We start from the raw sequence: 22135 nt of genomic DNA, 5'->3' as shown, positions 1-22135 counted from the left end.
ATGTGACTGGAGGTGGTATCATGTTGGAGGTGGTGGAAATGTTGGAGGATGATGTGTTACTCGGCTTAGACGGGAACTCTATCCTTGTTCCGTCTGGGGGGAGGGGGAACAAGAACAGAGCTACGAAACTCAGAGGAGACATGGGTGAGGGATCCACCTGTGACAGCAGTGTGAGAAACACGTTTACTAAAGAAAGAGGACATCTCATGCTCTAGAATGGAAAGCTTATCCTGGAGGCAGTTACGGGGAAGTTGGAGAATTTGAGAGTTGGGGTTATCGACATGGCAACAGGTGGTGTAGGAGGAGGTGTGGTCCAGATAACTGCGCGAGTCAATGGGTTTGTAGTAGACATCATTTGATAGTCTGTCCCCTGCGACGGAGAGAGACATCAAGAAAGGGGAGCAGTATCGGAGATGGTCCAAGTCAATTTGAGGGCACTGTGGAGGTTAGTGGTAAAGTTAATGAAATCAATGAGTTCTGCATGGGTGCAGGGGGGCAACCCTGATGCATTAGTTCATATAGCAAGATTGGTGTATGGTGCTTATGTACGTTTGGAACATGGATTGTTCAACTTAACCAACAAAAAGGCAAGCATAGCAGTGGCCCATGCGAGTGCCCTTGGCTACAGCTTTGAAGTAAGAGAATTCAAAAGAAAAGTCATTTTCTTCAAATGAAAAGTCAGGGCAAAGTCGGCAAGGCAGAGGAGAGTGTTAATAGAGAGAAACTGATTGGGAATTCTGAAGGGTCCTGACCTGGAATGTTACTTATTCATACTCTCCAGAGATGCTGCCTGACCCATTGAGTTACTCTAGCACTCTGTGTCTTGTAGCATCAATAGAAATACTGCCACAAGTTCCATAGCAGAATTCTCAAGGACCCCTCTCAGGCAGCGCCTCACATACAACGTCCTCTCCCAGCCAACAGGAACTACACAGAGACCATAGTTTTTGAACTGCCCCAATGTCAACCATAGGTATTATCTGGTTTCTCCAGCAAGAAAAACAAGTAAGAATGATAAGTTTGCTAAGAATTATAAGTTTGATAAGAATGAACAGGAGGAAATCAAGAAGCCAATTAACCATAAATGCAATACATTCCTGAGATGTGAGCTGCAGAATTTCTCAATAGAAAAAAAAACAGTCCACAGTGGAGCTAGAACATGTTGGCCGGTGTGGGCAAGTTGGGCCGAAGGGCCTGTTTCCACACTGTGTCACTCTATGACTCTATGCACCTGAAGGAGGAGGACCAGATGAAAACACTTGACCTAAACAGTGAATGGTGAGCGGATAGGGGGGCAGAAACTTCAACAAATTGTTGATAAGATAGTTCTGGGAAGGCAGACTAGAGCTTATTTTGACAACATATGGTAAAATGTTACCTACAGTGACTACACTCCTGATCCAGGGTCAGTTGAAGCATGGTAATACTTTTAGAGCTGGCTGTACTTTGTGAGAAGGCTCCGCTCCTTTAACGCCTACAGTAAAGATGCTGCAGATGTTCTACCAATCAGTGGTAGCCAGTGCCATCTTCTTCGCTGTTGCCTGCTGGGGCAACAGGGCGAAGGCCGCGGACACCAATAGGATTAACAAGCTCATCAGGAAGGCTGGCTCCGTCCTAGGGACGGAGTTGGATTCATGGGAGGTGGTCTTGGAGGAGAGGATGCTCCTCAAACTGCAGAGCATCCTGGACAATACATCTCACCCCCTCCATGACACACTGGTCAACCTGAGGAGTACTATCAGCAACAGACTGGTTCCACCAAGATGCAGTGCAGAACGCTGCAGGAGATCCTTTTTCCCTGTGGCTATCAAACTGTACATCTCCTTCCCCTTCTGTCGTGGGGTAGACTAACTCCCCTTCCTTCCCCCCCTCCCGATCTTTGCACATCTCCAATCTTCCCACCCGTCACTTTAATTTCACAAGAACACAAGAACACAAGAAAATAGGAGCAGGAGTAGGCCAACCGGCCCCTCGAGCCCGCTCCGCCATTCAATACGATCATGGCTGATCCTACCCCAACCCCCTTCCCACTATGGCCCTTCTTCCCACCCAAAAGAACCGTGTGATCTCCTGGGAGAGGCGAAAAACCGGATAAAAACCCATGTCTCTTGTATCTTGTTCATGTTTCTTGTATCTTGTGTTTTATGACTGTTGGCAGATCAATTTCCCTCCTGGGATAAATAAAGTTCTATCATATCGTATCGTATCGTATCGTATCGCAATGGAGCTGAGACCGTTCTTGCGCCTGCATGAGTACAGGAGCAGAGGACCGAACCTTGTGGACTCATTCAATGAAGTACAGAAGAGGATAACCTTTACACCTAACCTTTGCAAGGCCAAAGTTCCGCAGTCAATCTGCCCCCGCTGTTCTGCACTGCCGTCCAACACAACATGCTTGTGATGTTGCCCGAGAAAATGTGAATCAATCCCATATCTCCATATCTCCATAGCACCCAAAGGTGCAACAAGACATAAAGTGCGAGAGTAAATCAATGGGTCAGGCAGCGTCTCTGGAGAGGCTAACATGAAGTGCAAATAAGGCAGGGAATGTACCATAAACAAAAGGATGTCGCAGGGGGATAGAGTGATGTTGGAGTGCGTAGTCACACTTTCCTGAAGGTTGGGGAACAGGTAGATAAGGTGATTATGATGATTATTGGATACTTCATTAGGAGCGCCACTAAATGTAAGAGCAGGACGAATCATGTTAGAACTCTATTGAAAACCCTGTGGACAACAGCCAGAACTGTATAGAACATCATCTAGATACCACCCAGAATTGTACAGAACATACTCTGGACTACAGCTAGAACTGTATGGGACACCCTCTAGACTAGGGCCAGAAACTCAATAGAACACCATCTATACCACAGCCAGAACTCTATGGAACACCAAATGGATTACAGGTACTACGGCAGAGCATAACATCCAGATTACAGTAAGAATACAGTGGACATCTCTGGTCGCCACATTACAGGAACGATGTGATAGCACTTGAGAGGGGATTTCAGAGAATGTTGTCAAAACTGGAGACATGTAGTTACGAGGAGAAAATGGTGAGGATGGGGCTTTTTGAATTGTTACGAAGGAGTCAAAGGGGAAGACACAAAGGAAACAGATGTTGGAAACTCGAACAAAATAAAGTGCTGGGGTAACTCAACGGGTCAAGCAGCATCTGAGAGAAAATGGATTGGCGACGATTTGGATCAGGGGCCTTCTTCAGACAGAGGGGAAATTGAGTCTTGCAATTACTGGAGGCTCTGTTAGGTTAAGCAGATGGGATTTATTTACTCTGGCAGAGGGGTTCGTAAATAGAGTGTTTAGCTTTATATTAATTGGTAGCAGGATTAGTGAAGAGGAGAAAATAATATTTTCCGGAACTCACAGTCTGAAAGGATAGCCGAGGCAGAAATCTCATGATGTATAAAAACATATCTTTAACAACCATACAAACTGGATAGTCAGATCAATTTATGGCCCAAATCTGACCAGCATGGATAGGGTGGGTCAAATGTGCTTGCATTTCTGTGATGCTTCAATTAATTAATACAGGGTTGGTCACCGATTGGATGAGGATTTCTTCATATCAGTTTTTCTGCAACATGGAGTCGAGACACATTATGGATCTGTCCATTGAGCTGAAGATAGATGGGCTCAAAATGCTGGAGTAACTCAGCGGGACTGGCAGCATCTCTAGAGAGAAGGAATGGGTGACATTTTGGATCGAGGCCCTTCTTTGAGCTGTTAGGCTATTCTGAACCCATGCAATTTTGCATGATTCTCTCTCCTGCACTGAGTGAAACCATCTCCATAATGACTCTTCTGTGGTCAATCCTACTAAAATTATCAAAGACAGATGCATCAGTGACTGATTAATCAGCAAGGAAGAAGTTAAATATTTTACCCTTTTTCAACATTCCCCACTAAGAGTACACTCTGTGCCCTCGATGCTCTCAGTGGCTCCTTTAAATTGTCTTCAACATGAAGAAGCACTGATTCATCTGCAGAACATCATTGATCAATGTTGATCAGCAAGAGATTTTCTTAGCTTGTTTGATCTGATGCCATGAGGCTGTATGGATTCAGACCAATGTTTTCTAACTCTTTTATTCTTAAGGAAATCAGCAATATTCAGTCTTTCTTTAACAAAAAATATATACTCTGTAAAGCTTTCCATGAATTACACCCCATTTTATCTTTTCAAGTATCCAATTCTTATGCATCTGCGGGGCTGACATTTTTTCTCAAATATTGTCTGATTTCTTCATTTGTGCCTGCTTTTTTAAACAGTGTTCTGTCCCTAACTGTATCCTCTTATTCCTTAACTCAAACCAATTGATTCCGATTTTTCTGAAATAGAGTTGGAAATTATTCAACAAAGCTGTAGAGACAACGATGATTTCGGAATGACAGTCATTTCACAATGGATGGTGTCCGTCTGCACATGATGGATCCAAATGCTGACCAGGCTCAATCTACATCTCTGATGCCCAGTGAAATGCATCACTGCTGCAGGTGAGCGGAAATACCGGGGGCAATAAGCTGGTAATGCCACCCTCCATCATCAGCCTGATTCTGTCCCCCAAACATGGCATTAATTGACATTGATCCTGTTCAGATGAGCTACATCGCTCTTTCACTGCCCACTGCAGTATCATATCATATCATATCATATATATACAGCCGGAAACAGGCCTTTTCGGCCCTCCAAGTCCGTGCCGCCCAGCGATCCCCGTACATTAACACTATCCTACACCCACTAGGGACAATTTTTACATTTACCCAGCCAATTAACCTACATACCTGTACGTCTTTGGAGTGTGGGAGGAAACCGAAGATCTCGGAGAAAACCCACGCAGGTCACGGGGAGAACGTACAAACTCCTTACAGTGCAGCACCCGTAGTCAGGATCGAACCTGAGTCTCCGGCACTGCATTTCGCTGTAAAGCAGCAACTCTACCGCTGCGCTACCGTCTATCTCCAAAGATAGACATCAAACACACACGTAAATGTAAGTTACAGTAAATTACTATTTCAAAGAGAAAGAAAAACTAATAGGCAATATGCCGCACCACAATGATTTTGGAATACTTGACATGAAGTGTTAATTTTGTTTCTTTTCCCACAGATGCAGCCTGACCTGCTGTGTATTTTTTTTTTTTTTTTTTAGCATTTTCTGTATTTAGCTTCTTTTGTAGGGTGTTGTTGAGTTTTGAATGTTTGGAATCAGTCAGGTAGCATCATGAACACAGCCCCTCGGCATCACTTTTCCCATCTGAGGTGTAGCAGGTGCCTGTTTACCTTCTGTCATTGTCTGAAAATACATCTTTCTGCTGTACTGCCCGAAGCCGGCCACCGTCCGTGCTCGCACTTGGAAGACGTAGATGGTGCCAGCAAGAAGGTCGTTGATGGTGGCAGTGTTGGTCTGGCTCTTCACCATTGTGGAGTTGTAATCCGACTCATCCTACGCAAAGAAGAAAGCTCTTTCAGCTCGATGTACATGAATTCAGAGGAGCATGGAACAGTTAGAGTACAGAAGGTGGTTATCAGCCCATTGCGTCCACGCTGGCTACCCTCAATGTAACTCACTAGTTCTATCCCCTGGCCCCTTCTCTGTTGTCTTGCAAATCTTTCTCCACCGAAGGAGGCAACTGAACCATCCTACCACAACTATAGAGCAACCCTAAACTACTATCTACCTCATTGGTGACCCTCAGACTATCTTTGATCTGACTTTATCTTGCACTAAACGTTATTTCACCATCATGTGTCTGTACACTGTGAATGGCTCGATTGTAATCATGTACTGTCTTTCCCCTGACTGGCGCACACGCAACAAAAGCTTTTCAATGTACCTTGGGTACATGTGACAGTAAATTAAACTGTACGAAACTGAACCATTTATTTATCCGGTTCTCTCAAGGCCACTGTGGAACCGGCCTCCATCACAGCTGCAGGCTGTGCATTTCAGTTTCCAACCACACGCTGTGTAAAAAAACCTTTACTCTGGTCACTCTTAATTCCTTGACAAGGACCTCCTCATCTCAGTCTGAAGGGGGCACCTCCTTCTTCCGAGACTGTGCCGTCTAAGTCCGATCCCTCCCATGATATTAAACATCCTGTCAGCATTTACCAGATCTAGAACAAAGATAATAGAGCAGAGCAAGATAGACCACTCGACCCTAAAAACCGTAGTATGTCATGGCGCCATTTTAGTAGGCATAAACCTGCAGAAACATTTTAAAAGAAAAATAACAAAAATCCATGAATTGATAGATGAGATATATTCTGCATTTTTATGGTATCATCACACATACTGTTCCCCCACGACACTGATTACACTGCGAGAGGCCTAGCGAACGGCAGGTTTTGCCTACTAAAATGGCGGACGTTATACTCCTTTGCATATTACACTTCAAAAGTACGAAGAGTCTGAAGAAGGGTCTCGACCCGAAACGTCACCCATTCCTTCTCTCCTGAGATGCTGCCTGACCCGCTGAGTTACTCCAGCATTTTGTGATACCTTCGATTTGTACCAGCATCTGCAGTTATTTTCCTACACTTCAATATCATATCATCATATCATATCATATCATATATATACAGCCGGAAACAGGCCTTTTCGGCCCTCCAAGTCCGTGCCGCCCAGTGATCCCCGTACATTAACACTATCCTACACCCACTAGGGACAATTTTTTAAACATTTACCCAGCCAATTAACCTACATACCTGTACGTCTTTGGAGTGTGGGAGGAAACCGAAGATCTCGGAGAAAACCCACGCAGGTCACGGGGAGAACGTACAAACTCCTTACAGTGCAGCACCCGTAGTCAGGATCGAACCTGAGTCTCCGGCGCTGCATTCGCTGTAAAGCAGCAACTCTACCGCTGCGCTACCGTGCCGCCCTATATAGGGGATTTTGACGGAGTGGTTCATCTTGCTCCTCTAGTATCTTTGATCTAGACCCCCTGGAATTTCTTGTGTTTCAGTAAGATTGCTTCTCTTTCTTCACAAACTTCAATGACTAGAATTAGAATTACTCCAATAGATGGGTCTATTGTACCAAAGGGGAGGAAAATACTGGGAGTGCTGCAGTGATCCAGTTGGAAGGGGAGCAGATAGGTATAGCTGTGGCTGCAATGAGAATCCAGACGCATGTATTGTCTCCCTATATCGCAGAGGATAGTCTTGAGGGAAGGGTGAAAAACAATGATCATGGTACATGCTTGTACCAATGACACGGGTAGAAAATTGAGTGAAGTCCTGCAACATTTAAAGAGTTAGGAGCTGAATTAAAAAGCAAACCTTCAACAGTGGTAGTGATCTCAGTACTTCTTGCGTCATGCACTGGTGTGTACAGGAACAGGAGCATTGATCAGATGAATGCATGGCTGAAAAGGTGGGACACGCAGGAGGGACTACACCAGGGGAGTTCTGCAACCGATGACCTTGCAGTGTTTGTGTTCTTGGTGGCTAGGAGAAATGCATCAATCATTCATTCCTGTCTGACACAGAAATAGCTCTTAACCATGGGCTTTGGAGATGGGGGACAGTATTTTATCCAGCGAGGAGAAACAATAGAAGACAGAAAAAAAAAAGTGGCAAACTGAGGATTGGAAGTAGTTCAGCAAAGGAGGACAAATGGTTTGGCTGGGGAGTGGAAGATAGTGTGCGAGCAGCCTTGTGGAGAAATCATTCAGGACAAATCCACTAGAGTGGGGTGAGAGGGAAGCGGTGGATGTGGTGCATTTCAACTTCCAGAAATCTTTCAATAAAATCCCACATGAGATTAGATTAAAGCACATGGGATTGGGCACAAAGTACTGAGGTTGGCTGACAGAAAATGAAGACAAAGAATAGACTGGTTTTGTTCGTAGTGAATGATACAAAGCTGGGGAGGAGGGTGATGCAGAGAAGCTCCAAGTGCAAACCATGAACTGCACAAGCTGGTTTGTACCATAGACACAACCTGTTGGAGTAATTCAGCAGGTAGAACTCTAACAGAACTGAACACGTTCAATGTAGGATGGAGGTTCCTAATGCCTGGGGAGACCAGCACTATGTCTCAGTCTAAGGGATAAACCATTTAAAGCCGAGATGAGGATTAGGTCTGTTATAAACTCCATTGACTTATGTGTTGTCATGGACCAAATATAAATTAGAAATTAATTTCTGTGGGCTGCTGAATTTGAGGAGGACATGTTGGGAATCAGGAATGTGATCATGTGTGTGATCAGAGAAGGGATGGGAAATGTGGCGTGTTGTGTGGCCGGCGGTGGTCAGAAACCAGGGATGTGGTTAGAGATGTGGCCATATCTAACACAGATATTTCAGGAATGCAGTTAGATGACCTGAATATGGTCCTGTAAATACGATATTAATGCCAATCTCTGCATAGTAGCCGAGCCCACCAAATACATCTCCCGGATTCACGAAGAAACATCATGTAGAAACCTGAGCTCCATTAGCAGCTTATAGCTCTAGATATACAAATACCTCCTGACCTTCCTCTCTCTGAAGATGATTGCAATATCCTTTTTGCCTCACAGTTACCATGGTTGCTCTGCTTTAGAAGGAAACCCTGATGCAAATCCATATGCTTATCATTGATTTTCATTCGGCTTGACAAAGCTTCAACACTGCTGGATGCCTCCTAGGACATCAGTAATGGTTTCCCTCATTCATAATGAACACGAAAGTCTGTGAATTCAGCAACTCTTTGGTCACTTCCAAAGCATTTTCTTCTTAATTTGCTCATTTTCTTTTCGTCTTATGACCGGGGAGCTCATGTAAAGTTGCTAACACTGCTGAAAGAAGACAGGAAATATCCACGCAGTTGAGGGGTTTGAGTAGGGGCCTCATTTTGTTCAACTGTTTAGGATTGAGCGCATGAAACAGTGCTCTGAACTTGCCTTTTAGTGGAGTATATCTGTCATAATAGGGCCCTAGTGAGACCACACCTGGAGTACTGTGTGCAGTTTTGGTCTCCAAATTTGACGAAGGATATTCTTGCTATTGAGGGAGTGCAGCGTAGGTTTACTAGGTTAATTCCCAGAATGGCGGGACTGTCATATGTTGAAAGACTGGAGCGACTAGGCTTGTATACACTGGAATTTAGAAGGATGAGAGGAGATCTTATCGAAACGTATAAGATTATTAAAGGGTTGGACACATTAGAGGCAGGAAACATGTTCCCAATGTTGGGGGAGTCCAGAACAAGGGGCCACAGTTTAAGAATAAGGGGTAGGCCATTTAGAACTGAGATGAGGAAAAACTTTTTCAGTCAGAGAGTTGTGAATCTGTGGAATTCTCTGCCTCAGAAGGCAGTGGAGGCCAATTCTCTGAATGCATTCAAGAGAGAGCTAGATAGAGTTCTTAAGGATAGCGGAGTCAGGGGGTATGGGGAGAAGGCAGGAACTGGGTACTGATTGAGAATGATCAGCCATGATCACATTGAATGGCGGTGCTGGCTCGAAGGGCCGAATGGCCTCCTCCTGCACCTATTGTCTATTGTCTATAATCAAGCGAGATCAAGTCCGAGGCCACAAAGTCATTCTTGTATTTCCTCAACCAAATCTCTGCTTCTGGAATTGACATCCTCTAAATTCTCCTTGTGTCTTGCTCTATCTTTCAGACACCAGAAAAGATCAAACTATTTATTGTCCACCAGAAGATTTACAGAGCTGATGGTGTCCCAAATAAAAGCCTAAGATAGACCACAAAAAGCTGGAGTAACTCAGTGGGACAAGCAGCATCTCTGGAGAGAAGGAATGGGTAACGTTTCGGGTCGAGACCCTTCTTCAGACCAAATAAAAGTCTGTTGCATTGTAATAGTTCACGGTGAATGTTTATTCTTGAGACCCGTTTGAACTTTAATCCAACTCTCTCCGCAGGTATCTGAGAAGTCAAAATTGGCATAGACCTGCCTTCCGCATAAATTAACAAATAAATGATCCGATTTATGACGTATCTGGCTATCTTTGGTTCTTTGCTAATTGCCATCTTATTATCTCCAGAGATCCCAATGGTGCCATCTGCCTTCACTGCAGGAATGATTGGCTGAATGATAGCTGTTTTTGCTTCAATCCACCCCTACCTTTGATGGCTGGCCTTTCAAATAGGATCTTGAACTGCGTAAATAATGAGAAGGGGGAGCTCTGCTTCACTTTCACAATTTCACACACCTTGTTACCTTCATTCTTTCCCCAGTGTAGGTATGAAGGAAGGCGAGTCATCTTTAGTTTAGTTTAGTTTTGAGATACAGCGCGGAAACAGGCCCTTCGGCCCACCGGGTCCGTGCCGACCAACGATCCCCGCACATTCATGCTATCCTACACACACTAGGGACAATTTACACTTGTGCCAAACCAATTAACCTACAAACCTGTGTGTCTTTGGAGTGTGGGAGGAAACTGAAGATCTCGGATAAATCCCACCCAGGTCACGGGGAGGACGTGCAAACTCCGTACAGACAGCGCCCGTAGTCGGGATCGAACCTGGGTTTCTGGCGCTGCAAAAGCTGTAAGGCAGCGACTCTACCGATGTGCCACCGTGCCGCACAATCTGGCCAGTGTCACAAACTCCTGATCACACCACACATTCTGCAAACCACACTCAATTACCATGGACAATCTCTTTGCTGTTTACAGATTTATGGACCGGTTCAGTAGGCTTTGTGAACAGTTCATACAGTCCATCCCTCCATCTTCTTCACATCATTCTTCATTCTTCCCAAAAAGCTTCACACTGCTGTGTTCCAGTTTTAGTTTGAAGCATACATTTGAAAGATATCCTTGAAGCCATCGTTGTGCCATCAGGTTCCGTATGACAGCACTCATCAGCTCGATGTTGATACTGCACGAGGTAGGTATCCTCTTCGGTGGCCTTTCCCATTCACTGAAGATGCCTCGAAGCTCGAACCCCAACTCGTTAATATTCAGCCTTCTCTGGGGGCAGATCCTGTGCTCGTTTGACTGTATCGCCACTGCCTGGATTAAAGTCAATGCTTGTTTTGAAATCCAGCCTGCTCTCACTGAGTAATCTTGTTTGGGTAGACACACCTGTGATTCCAAAAACTCATCGAGCTTGTACCATCTCCAAACATGAACCACACTTGGAGTATTCAGCAATCTGTTTTCACCCTCATCACCAGCTATTATAACAGCACCATTCAGGATCTGCACACACTGAGGAAACAACATTCACAGTTCTTTTTATCAACAGGAGCCTCGGAAATTGCAAAGCTGTTTTATTTTTGTGTCGTTCTGCAACCACTAGAGGGAGGTAAAGAATAAGAACAGAACCAATCAAAGTCCCCGCTCTCCATTACATAGCTTTCAATGTTCTTCTCTTCTTCTCTCCCTCTCTCTCTTCCTCCCTCTCCCCTTCTCTCCCTCTCTCTCTTCCTCCCTCTCCCCTTCTCTCCCTCTCTCTTCCTCCCTCTCCCCTTCTCTCCCTCTCTCTTCCTCCCTCTCCCCTTCTCTCCCTCTCTCTTCCTCCCTCTCCCCTTCTCCCCCTCTCTCTTCCTCCCTCTCCCCTTCTCTCCCTCTCTCTTCCTCCCTCTCCCCTTCTCTCCCTCTCTCTTCCTCCCTCTCCCCTTCTCCCCCTCTCTCTTCCTCCCTCTCCCCTACTCTCCCTCCCTCTCCCCTTCTCTTTCTCTCCCTTCTCCTGCCTCCCACTACTCCAAGTCTAGTGAACATTTCCCAGCAGTTTCATGGCCACAAGAGTTGGACATGGCACGACAACACGGTATTCCCAAAGTCATCGTGTCAGGTAGGTGCTAACTTCATCCTCGCAACTTTTAATAATGTGGGCTGTTGATAAGGGTGGAGGACGTCTGACAGAAGCAATGCGGTGGGAAGTGGAGGGATGTAGGGTGGGGAGGGAGGGGCAGTGGGACTTGCCAAACAGCATTGAGTGAGATCTTCAATGCCTGGGGCTACATGACAGGATGGATGCAAAATACAGAAGATCCCTAACAGTACTTACATTTTTTTAAACTTTGACATAATTTTTCCAAAACCATTTCTACCACCACTTGTTTAGATTTAGATTTTAGATTTAGAGATACAGCACGGAAACAGGCCCTTCGGCCCACCGAGTCCGCACCGCCCAGCGATCCCTGCATATTAACACTATCCTACACACACTAGGGACAATTTTTACATTTACCCAGTCAATTAAGCTACATACCTGTACGTCTTTGGAGTGTGGGAGGAAACCGAAGATCTCGGAGAAAGCCCACGCAGGTCACGGGGAGAACGTACAAACTCCGTACAGACGGCGCCCGTAGTCAGGATCGAACCTGAGTCTCTGGCGCTGCATTCGCTGTAAGGCAGCAACTTTACCGCTGCGCCACCGTGTTATTGTTATTAACACTGATTAACTGAGAACTCTAATATGCTGGCACCTCACATCAAGTACTCTATTCCATATAAATGTTCATTTACCACATTCGATCAGAAATTGAAGTCTCCTCTTTATTAAAAGCAAATTGCCCCGAATGTACAAGTTATGCAGAGCTGCGACTTTTGAAGGGTTTGACTCAATTTCCTGCACAAGAACAGCCCTTCGGGAACTGATCCGTGACATCGTCTGTCGCAATTCATCCTAACGTGGTTGTCAATTGCCCATCATCTTTCACATGCTTGACACTGTCTCCAACAAGTATGAGCCAGGGCTCACTGACAAAAGGTGTGAGATAACGATAAAAGAGCGTTCACTGGCAAAAAAAACGGGCTGTTAGGTTTTACTGCTCATTCACAGTAAAACAACAGAGTGAACAGCACGGCAAGTGAAGGACTGTACCTGACTCAAAGGAGCCATATCACAGCATCATTTGTTACCTTTACTAACCCCTGTATATATTATGTAGAGACGCTGCCCTCCAGCAGACAGGAAGCACTGATAGTTATCGCAGCATCTTAGGGCGGCCACGGTGGCGCAGCGGTAGAGCTGCTGCCTTACAGCGCCAGAGACCCAGGTTCGATCCCGACTTTGGGTGTTGTCTGTACTGAGTTTGTACGTTCTCCCCGTGACCACATGGGTTTTCTCCAAGATCTTCATTTACCTCCCACACTCCAAAGACGTACAGGTATGTAGGTTAATTGGCTTGGTGTATGTGTAAATAGTCCCCAGTGAGTGTAGGGTAGTGTTAGTGTGTGGGGATCGCTGGTCAGTGCGGACTCGGTTGTACCTTAAATGAGCCGAAGGGCCTGTTTCCGCGTTGTATCTCTAAAATCTAAAACCAAAGCACCTCTTGACTAGATGATGCCAGCCATGGTCCCATTCATTGCTGTGTGGTACAGCAGGGGTCAGATCCATTGGCTCTGTAACTCTGCTCCATAGCAAACAGAGAACCCCCCTATCTTGCTCCCGTTTCCCTCCCTTTTTCATTCTTTCACTGAATTCCCTTCCTCATTTGAGGGCAGAAGATTGCGGACTGTAGATGGTTCGACTGCCCCGACCGCAGGAGAATAAAGAGATAGTGAAGTAGATTAGACTTTATTGCCTTCCATCACAGTGAGGAATGTGGGGGAGCAGCTGTGGTTGGTGTTTATGTTGACTTTTATGTAGTTGTGTGTCTTGTTGCTTTTTCAGGTATGACAGTCTGGTAAATCGAGTTTCACTGTACCTTAAATGGTACACGTGACAATAAAATGTGTGCGGGCGCCACGGTGGCGCAGCGGTAGAGTTGCTGCCTTACAGCGAATGCAGCGCCGGAGACTCAGGTTCGATCCTGACTACGGGCGCCGTCTGTACGGAGTTTGTACGTTCTCCCCGTGACCTGCGTGGGTTTTCTCCTAGATCTTCGGTTTCCTCCCACACTCCAAGACGTACAGGTTATTAGGTTAATTGACTGGGTAATATGTAAAAATTGTCCCTAGTGGGTGTAGGATAGTGTTAGTGTGCGGGGATCGCTGGGCGGCGCAGACCCGGTGGGCCGAAGGGCCTGTTTCTGCGCTGTATCTCTAAATGTAAAAAATCTAATTCTAAATCTAAAATACCTTTGAAGATTGCCCATTTGAAGTATTTCCACAACTCTGAGATTCCATACCTTCTCATAGTACTGGAGCTCGTAGTCCAGGATGATTCCATTGGGCTGGTCAGGTTGGGCCCAGGACAACGTCACACCATCCACCGTGCGGCTCACTTGGTGCATGAATGAAATCGGAGATGGCGCTGTAACAGAAAACGAAGAGTTCGTCCAACCAGCTGAAGAATGTACGGTCTGAACACTCATGGATCACCTTCCTGCACACGAGCACATTCACACACAGCGACATCCACTCAATGATGATGATGATGATGCATAGCTAACTAAAGTAACATTTCATCAATTACACTCACGTACACACTGCAGATATTCCCCAGAGGCATTAAGCACCTAGAAATTAGATTTTGCTCTTTATTGGTACACTGAACATATGTTTCAGAAAGAAAGCTGCAGATGCTGGTTTAAATCAAACATCACCCATTCCTTCTCTCCCGAGATGCTGCCTGACCCGCTGAGTTACTCCAGCATTTTGTGTCTACCCTGAACATATGTTAACAATAATATAACATGACAAGACAAGAAGCTGCAAAAGAATTACTTATAGTATTATAATGTCTAAATGTTACAGATTACAAATAAATGTACGTTGCATGGCCCTAGATATCTTAGAGGTTCTACCTGTTAAATAACTATATCCTGAGATCTCATACAACTATCTCCATAGAAACAGAAAATAGGTGTGTGGAGTAGGCCACTCGGGCCTTCGAGCCAGCACTGCCATTCAATATGATCATGGCTGATCATCCAAAATCAGTATCCCGTTCCTGCTTTTTCCCCATATCCCTTGATTCCATTTGCCCTAAGAGCTAAATCTAACTCTCTCTTGAAAACATCCAGTGAATTGGCCTCCACTGCCTTCTGTGGCAGAGAGTTCCACAGATTCACAACTCTCTGGCTGAAAAAGTTTTTCCTCATCTCAGTCCTAAATAGCCTACCCCTTATTCTTAAACTGTGATCCCTGGTTCTGGACTTTCCCCAACATCGGGAATCCAAGTCTGATGCTGCACACAGCTCACCTTGATGTCGGGCATCATTTGCAATGGACTTGTTCCAGGTTTATCCCCAACACCAGACTCCTCACAGTAGGAAAGATTTATCCCAATGGCACTTGACTGCTGCACAATCGTGCCTTTGGCATGGTTCCCTCTGCACTTCATTTATTCTTTCTAACACCATGCCCCCTCCACAATTAGACCTCGGTTATTAACTTTCACAGAAAGATTGCTTTGATAGACTGGAGTAGAATCAGCATCACTAGAACTTCCTACCCTGAAAGTCCACAGATAGCCTGGGGAAATTAAGTTGTGTCTCTCGGTTAAATGTGTTTGTGAAAGGCAAAACACTTCCTCGCAGATTTTTTTCATATTCTGTTTTTCTTAACATTGGTTTGAAAGAAAAGTCCCTTTGTTCTCGTGGCATGATAAATAAAGTTTTCATTAACTTTTGATCAACATTGGTCACACCGGCAGTGGTAAATTACACATCTCCTCAAATGTTGGCACCTACATTTCATTTCCTAGTGCCATATCCTAAACATGTGATGCCCAGATCTGGACACAAGACTCCAGGTGTGAGGTACCAGGAGTTTTTATAAGATTTATTATAACTTCCTCACACTTATACTATCTGACATGTACTCTGAAGCCCAGGTGTCCGGATGTTTTCTTAAACACTTTCTCAACATGTTCTGCCACATTCAATGAGCCGTTCACACATGTCCCGATATCCCGTTGTGCATCCCTTTCAGAATCATTCTCCCTAGTTTACACTGCTAGTTCCCATTCTTCACTCCAAAGACTTCAGCAACACACTTACACAAGCCCCCACAGCCACTGACCCCAGTCTCTGAGACCGATATCAAAGCATCCTTCAGAGGGTGAATGCATCAGGCCCATACTGCATACCTGGCCAAGTGCGAAAGACCTGTGCAGAGTAGTGATGGACATCTTGTTTCTGAGATATGAAGCTCCCATCGGCTTCACAAAGGACATCTACCATTTCAGTGCCCAAGAGGAGCACAGTGTTCTCTTTCAATGGCTACCATCTGGTAGTACTCACATCCATAGTGAAGTGGCGATAAATCCATGGAATTCAGTGTCACAGAAGGATGTGGAGGCCGTCAATGGATATTTTTACAGCAGAGATTGATAAATTCTCGATTAGTATGGGTGTCAGAAGTTATAGGGAGGAGGCAGGAGCATGGGGTTAGGAGGGAGAGATAGTGGTCCCCTCCCACATTCCAAAGACGTGCAGGTTTGTTGGTTATTTGGTTTCTGTAAATTGGAGAATAGCAACAATGCCTTTTTTTCCCCATAGAAATGTAGAATGAATGGATAATTTATATTTTTGTGTGTCTATGTGCTTGTCATACTGCAGCAAGCAAGATTTTCATTCTGTACCTCACCATACATTTTACATATGATAATAAACATGACTTGCCTTGTATTCCTCAGCAGTCAAGTTTCATCTGCCACAAATTTCATCACCCTGATTCACCCAGATTTCTAAATATTCTCCTCACAGTTCTTCCGCCCCCGCTCAGTCTCCTGCTGATTCTGAAACTGGGTACTGTATACACAAGTCAAAACCATAAATATGTATAAAGATCACTGAATAGTGAGCAATGTGTGATCAGTGGGTAAATAGTCTTCAATGGAACATGATTGGACCCCTGGATATAAGGAGCCCTACTGTTGGTGATATTAGAGACGGCAGAGGCTGGAATCTTGAGCAAAACAGACGGTCGATATGGCAACAGCAGTTAGAAATTAAAAGGTTGATAGAGGGTTGAAGAACGATAGGCGGTATCGAAGGCGAGGAGGAGTTTAGTTTTAGTTTAGAGATACAGCGCGGAAACAGGCCCTAACTATCCCCGCACATTAACACTACCCTACAGTCTGATCAGTCTGAAGAAGGGTCTCGACCCGAAACGTCGCCCATTCCTTCTCTCCCGAGATGCTGCCTGACCCGCTGAGTTACTCCAGCATTTTGTGAATAAATACCTTCGATTTGTACCAGCATCTGCAGTTATTTTCTTTTAACACTACCCTACACACCAGGTTTTAAAAAAAGAGGAAAAGAGCCGAGCGGGGGTAAAAAAATTGGGAAATTTTTGAAAATCCTCATTTAGTGCATTTCAAAGTAAAAACGGACATTACAAAATAATGTGAATATGTCACTGTTCACCAATAACATTTTCATTATTTTAATTAATTTAGTTATATAATCTTGCACTTAAATTTAATATTTACTCATTACAGTTCCACCACTGATTTTCTGGCACTCTTGGTTCCAGAGCTTTGCTAGTTTATCCAGCCGGCCAAGGAAGTCAGCAGGGCTGGAGTTCCAGAGCCCCGGCCGCAGGTTGCAAATTCAACCCACCTGCCGGCCGTGGAAGTCCCGATGAAGTCGAGATTGGCTGCCTTGCCCAGCCTAGGTGCCACATTTTCGGGGAGACTTCCAGGGTGGAGGGATTTCAAATATCTCATAATTTTGTCCGGATTTTAATGATTAGCGGCTATTTCTCACGGAACCCCTAGCGAAACCCTAGTGTTCCGGGGAACCCCGGCTGAGAAATGCTGCTATACATCGTTTATTTTCTCTTTTTTTTTTGTCTTTCTTTTTTTCGATCCGATTTCTCTGTTGGTAAACACGATTTTGGCAAAGTGAAAAATCATGCAAAAAGCACGGAAAATGGATTTTTAAAACGTGGAAATCCGCGGAAAGTTCACATGCCCGAAACACACTAGGGACAAGTTTACATTTATACCAAGCCAATTAACCTACAAACCTGTACGTCTTTGGAGTGTTGGAGGAAACCGATCTCAGAGAAAACCCACGCAGGACACGGGGAGAACGTACAAACTCTATACAGACAAGCACCCGTGGTCAGGATCAAACCCGGGTCTCTTGCGCTGTAAAGCAGTAGTTCTACCGCCACGCCACTCTGTTGCCCGTTGGCGTGTTGGAGATGGGAGAAAAGGTCATCAGTCGGGCATGGAAGCAGAGAGGTGACAGAAGAGCTCAACATGATGGGAAGCTCAGAACTCAATGTGGTGCGGATGCAAAGATGAAGCAAAGATCCCTGTCTCAGTTGTCTGTCAGGTTTATTTTACCATGCAGAATGTTTCTGACAGGCAATAAATACTCATAGACCTTATAAAACCTATTAGAACAGCACGGTGGAGTCGTGGTATAGCTACTACCTTATAGCGCCAGGGACTCGGGTTCGATCCTGACTACAGGTGCTTGTCTGTATGGAGTTTGTACGTTCTGCCCGTGACCTGCGTGGGTTTTCTCCGAGATCTTCAGTTTCCTCCCACACTCCAAAGACGTACAGGTTTGTAGGCGAATTGGCTTGGTGTAAATGTAAAAGTTGTCCCTAGTGTGTGTGGGGTAGTGTCCATGTGCGGGGATCGCTGGTCAGCGCGGACTTGGTGGGCCGAAGAGCCTGTTTCCGCGCTGTATCTCTAAACTAAACTAAACTGAAGAAAACGATTAAAATTAACATAAAACTAAAAAACATTTAAAATGCAGCATTTAAAAATGAAGTTTTCAATAAATAATGAATAAGTATGCAAAGATTGCCTGCAATTCCACACTGTTTTTCAATGAAATCAGAGGAGAGGCACCCTATGTCAGATCTGAACTGATTATTGTTGCACGTTCCCAACCACAACTGCACACACACTCTATTGGTGAAGTCATGTGGCAGAGCAGAGTCATGGAAACGCTCCCAGCGAACTCTGCCCCATTGTGGCAATCATTCTAGGAAGATCGTGCTGCACAATGCAACAATGAGAAATTGTTGCGGCCATTTAACAGGCAACAAAACATTGTTTAGAATGCTGCTGTTCTAGATGTGTGTGTGTGTGTGTGTAGTTTTTAGTTAGTTCAAAGATACAGCGTGGAAACAGGCCCTTCGGCCTACCGAGTCCGCACCGACCAATGACCACCCATATACTAGTTCTATGTTATCCCAGCTTCGCATCCGACACACCAGGGGCAATTTACAAAAGCTAATTAACCTGTGAACCTGCATGTTTTAGGGAATGTGGGAGGAATGTGGGCAGTGGAGGCCAATTCTCTGAATACATTCAAGAGAGAGCTAGATAGAGCTCTTAAGGATAGCGGAGTCGGGGGGTATGGGGAGAAAGCAGGAACGGGGTACTGATTGAGAATGTTCAGCCATGATCACATTGAATGGCGGTGCTGGCTCAAAGGGCCGAATGGCCTACTCCTGCACCTATTGTCTATTGTCTATTGTCTATTGAAACCGTAAGCACCCGGAGCAGACCAACGTGGTCACAGGGAGAAGAACAAACTTCACACAGCCAGCACCCACAGTCAGGATCAAACCCGGGTCTCGGGCGCTGTAAGGCAGCAACTCCACCGCTGCACCACTGATTATTTCCAATTTCTACAATCACAGAGGCAGGAGTCATTCACTGGTGCACATTCATACTGCTGGCTAAAAAGTCCCGAAAATAGCAAATTTCTTACCAGCCTGATTGGTGGTGATATTGACAGACGCAAAGCTGGGGGGGTAAGGACTTTGATCGGACACTCCATTCACAGCCTGGATCTCAAAGGTGTACTGTGTGTGGGCCAGCAGGTCGCTGATGTAAACACGAGGCTCGGCCAGGCCGAGCTGACGCGGGACGAACTGCACGTTACCCCCACATCGCATGCAGGATGCATGCCCGGAACTGCAGCTCTTGCAGATCACATTGTAAACCACATCTTCCCTGCCTCCTGCCTCCCGAGGAGGCGTCCATTCCAAGTTCAGGGACGTTTCGTTGACACTGGAAATAACAGTCTGAGGTGCTGAGGGTGTGGCTAGGAACAAATAAATGCAACACATAAGGCTCATAAGACTTATAAGACAAATTACTGAAATAAGTTACCAATTCAATGGCATTTAACATATTATTCCTCTAAGGATGCAGTCACTGTATAATCTGAGACGTGTTAATAGTATTAATTACGTGCCTTTTTACAGAGATGTGTGTTAATAGCAAAGATACTAGAGGAACAAGATGGACCACTCTGTTGAAATACGCAAAGGAGCGTAACGTCCGCCATTTTAGTAGGCAAAATCCACCGTCCGTTATGCCTCTCGCAGTGTAATCAGTGTTTTGGAGGAACAGTATGTGTGATGATACCATAAAAATGCAGAATATATCCCATCTATCAATTCACAGATTTTTATTATTTTTCTTTTAAAATGTTTCTGCAAGTTTCTGCCTACTAAAATGGCGCCATGACATGCTACTGTCTTTAGGGTCGAGTGGTCTATCTTGCTCCTCTAGTATCTTTGGTTAATAGGGTGGCAGGGTTGGGCAGCAGTAGAGTTGCCGCCTTGCAGTGCCAGAGACCCTGGTTCCATCCTGACTACACGTGCTCTCTGTGTGGAGTTTGTACGTTCTCTCCGTGACCCCGTGGGCTTTCATCGGGTGCTCCGGTTTCCTCCAAAGACCAACAGATTTGTAGGTTAATTGGCTTTGGTGAAGATTGTAAATTGGCCCTAGTGTGTAGGATAGTGCTAGTGTACAAGGATCACTGGTCGACTTGGACTCAGCAGGCCGAATAGCCCGTTTCTGCACTTTATCTCTGTACTGGAAGTTAGAAAAGAAACAGGACAAATCTGGTCCAGCAACAGATGACCTCAGGAAGATGGTTCCCTGGTAGACTGACTGTTGGCTAGGGACGTCCCGATAGCCGATTGTAGGCTAGACACAAGTATCTTACATTGCCATGGTCAGCATTCCCACCGCACATTTCTTTGCAATAAAGTTTATCTGCAATGAGTATGCCCATTCTGCTAACCTGTTTATAAACTGCTCTCCTTCATTGTTATCCTCTTGGCATCTCGCAATACTGACAAATTTAGTGTTATCTGCAAATTTTAAAACTGGCTTGCACCCAAAATCCAGGTCAGTGACGTAGGTCATATCTGTGAGAAAAAAGCAACGATCCTAACACCAATCCCGTGGGAATGCCAATGTTCCTCTTATTGAAGCAATATTTAAGGATGTACTGGCATTGGAGACAGCCCTGAACAGATTCACCGGGCTGGTTGCTGGAATGAACAGATTGCCCCTTCATGTCACGCCTAGTTAGATTGGATGTTGAAAGGATGTTTCCAGTAGTGTGAGAATCTTGGACCAGAGGGCACAGCGTCAAAATAAAAGGATGTACTTTTAGAATGGAGTTGAGGAAATTCTTTAGCCAGAGGATGGTGAATCTATGGAAGTCATTGCCATCGACAGCTGTGGAGGTCAAGTTATTAGGTATTCTTAAGCGAAGATTGATAGGTTCTTGATTAGTACGGGCATCAAAGGTTACAGGGAAATGGGCCTGGGAAGGAAAGATAGATCAGCCATGATTGAATTGTGGAGTACATTTGATGAGCCGAATAAACTAGTTCTGTTCCGATGTCTTATGTGTGGCTAATGATTTTAAACCCACCTTCTCGTGTAGAAGAATGAGGAGTGAACTCATTGAAAGATATAAGACCCTAAGAAGGTATGAGATTGTAAATGTCATCAAATTTCCACTGATGGAAGAACCTTTAACTGGTACCGCAGGTGCAGTTTAAGGGAGAACTGCAGGAGAAATAAGGTCCTGGTGAGATTCAAAGGAGGTGGGAAGAGAACCAGGTCAAGTTTCAAGGGAAATGCAGGTGCCAGGGCCTTGGTGAACGGGAGTGTGAGTAAGCGAGCCTTGGCGAGTGAAAGAGGGAGTGGGACCAGGAACCCGTGGAGTGGAAGGGAGAGTGGGAGCCACAACACCATTGAGTGAAGAGAGAGTGGGTACTGGAACACTGTAGGTGGAAAAGAGAGTGGGAATTGGGAGTTGTTGAGTGGAAGGTAGAGTGGGACATGGAGCCCCATTGAGTGAAGGGAGAGTGGGATATGGAGCCCCATTGAGTGAAGGAAGAGCGGGAACTGGAGCCCCATTGAGTGAAGGAAGAGTGGGAACTGGAGCCCCATTGAGTGAAGGGAGTATGGGAACTGGAGCCCTATTGAGTGAAGGGAGAGTGGGAAATGGAGCCGTGGTGAGTAGACATGAACGTTG

The 22135-nt window shown here is 45.2% G+C and overlaps 1 protein-coding gene across 3 annotated transcripts in view; it reads right to left on the bottom strand.

Annotated features, from left to right (window-relative positions):
* LOC144608065 (ephrin type-B receptor 2) overlaps positions 1-22135 on the bottom strand; it is an 81559-nt gene that overhangs the window by 33612 nt on the left and 25812 nt on the right. For all 3 annotated transcript variants that reach the window (XM_078425341.1, XM_078425342.1, XM_078425343.1), the window contains exons 4-6: positions 19559-19894; positions 14057-14181; positions 5302-5464 (exon numbers count right to left, since the gene is read on the bottom strand). In XM_078425341.1, the coding sequence (XP_078281467.1) occupies positions 5302-5464; positions 14057-14181; positions 19559-19894 (624 nt within the window). The remainder of the gene's footprint in view (positions 1-5301; positions 5465-14056; positions 14182-19558; positions 19895-22135) is intronic.

This window comes from Rhinoraja longicauda, chromosome 30 (genome assembly GCF_053455715.1).
Source record: "Rhinoraja longicauda isolate Sanriku21f chromosome 30, sRhiLon1.1, whole genome shotgun sequence".
Classification (NCBI taxonomy): Eukaryota; Metazoa; Chordata; class Chondrichthyes; order Rajiformes; family Arhynchobatidae; genus Rhinoraja; species Rhinoraja longicauda.
This window is presented reverse-complemented; position numbering and strand designations above follow the sequence as displayed.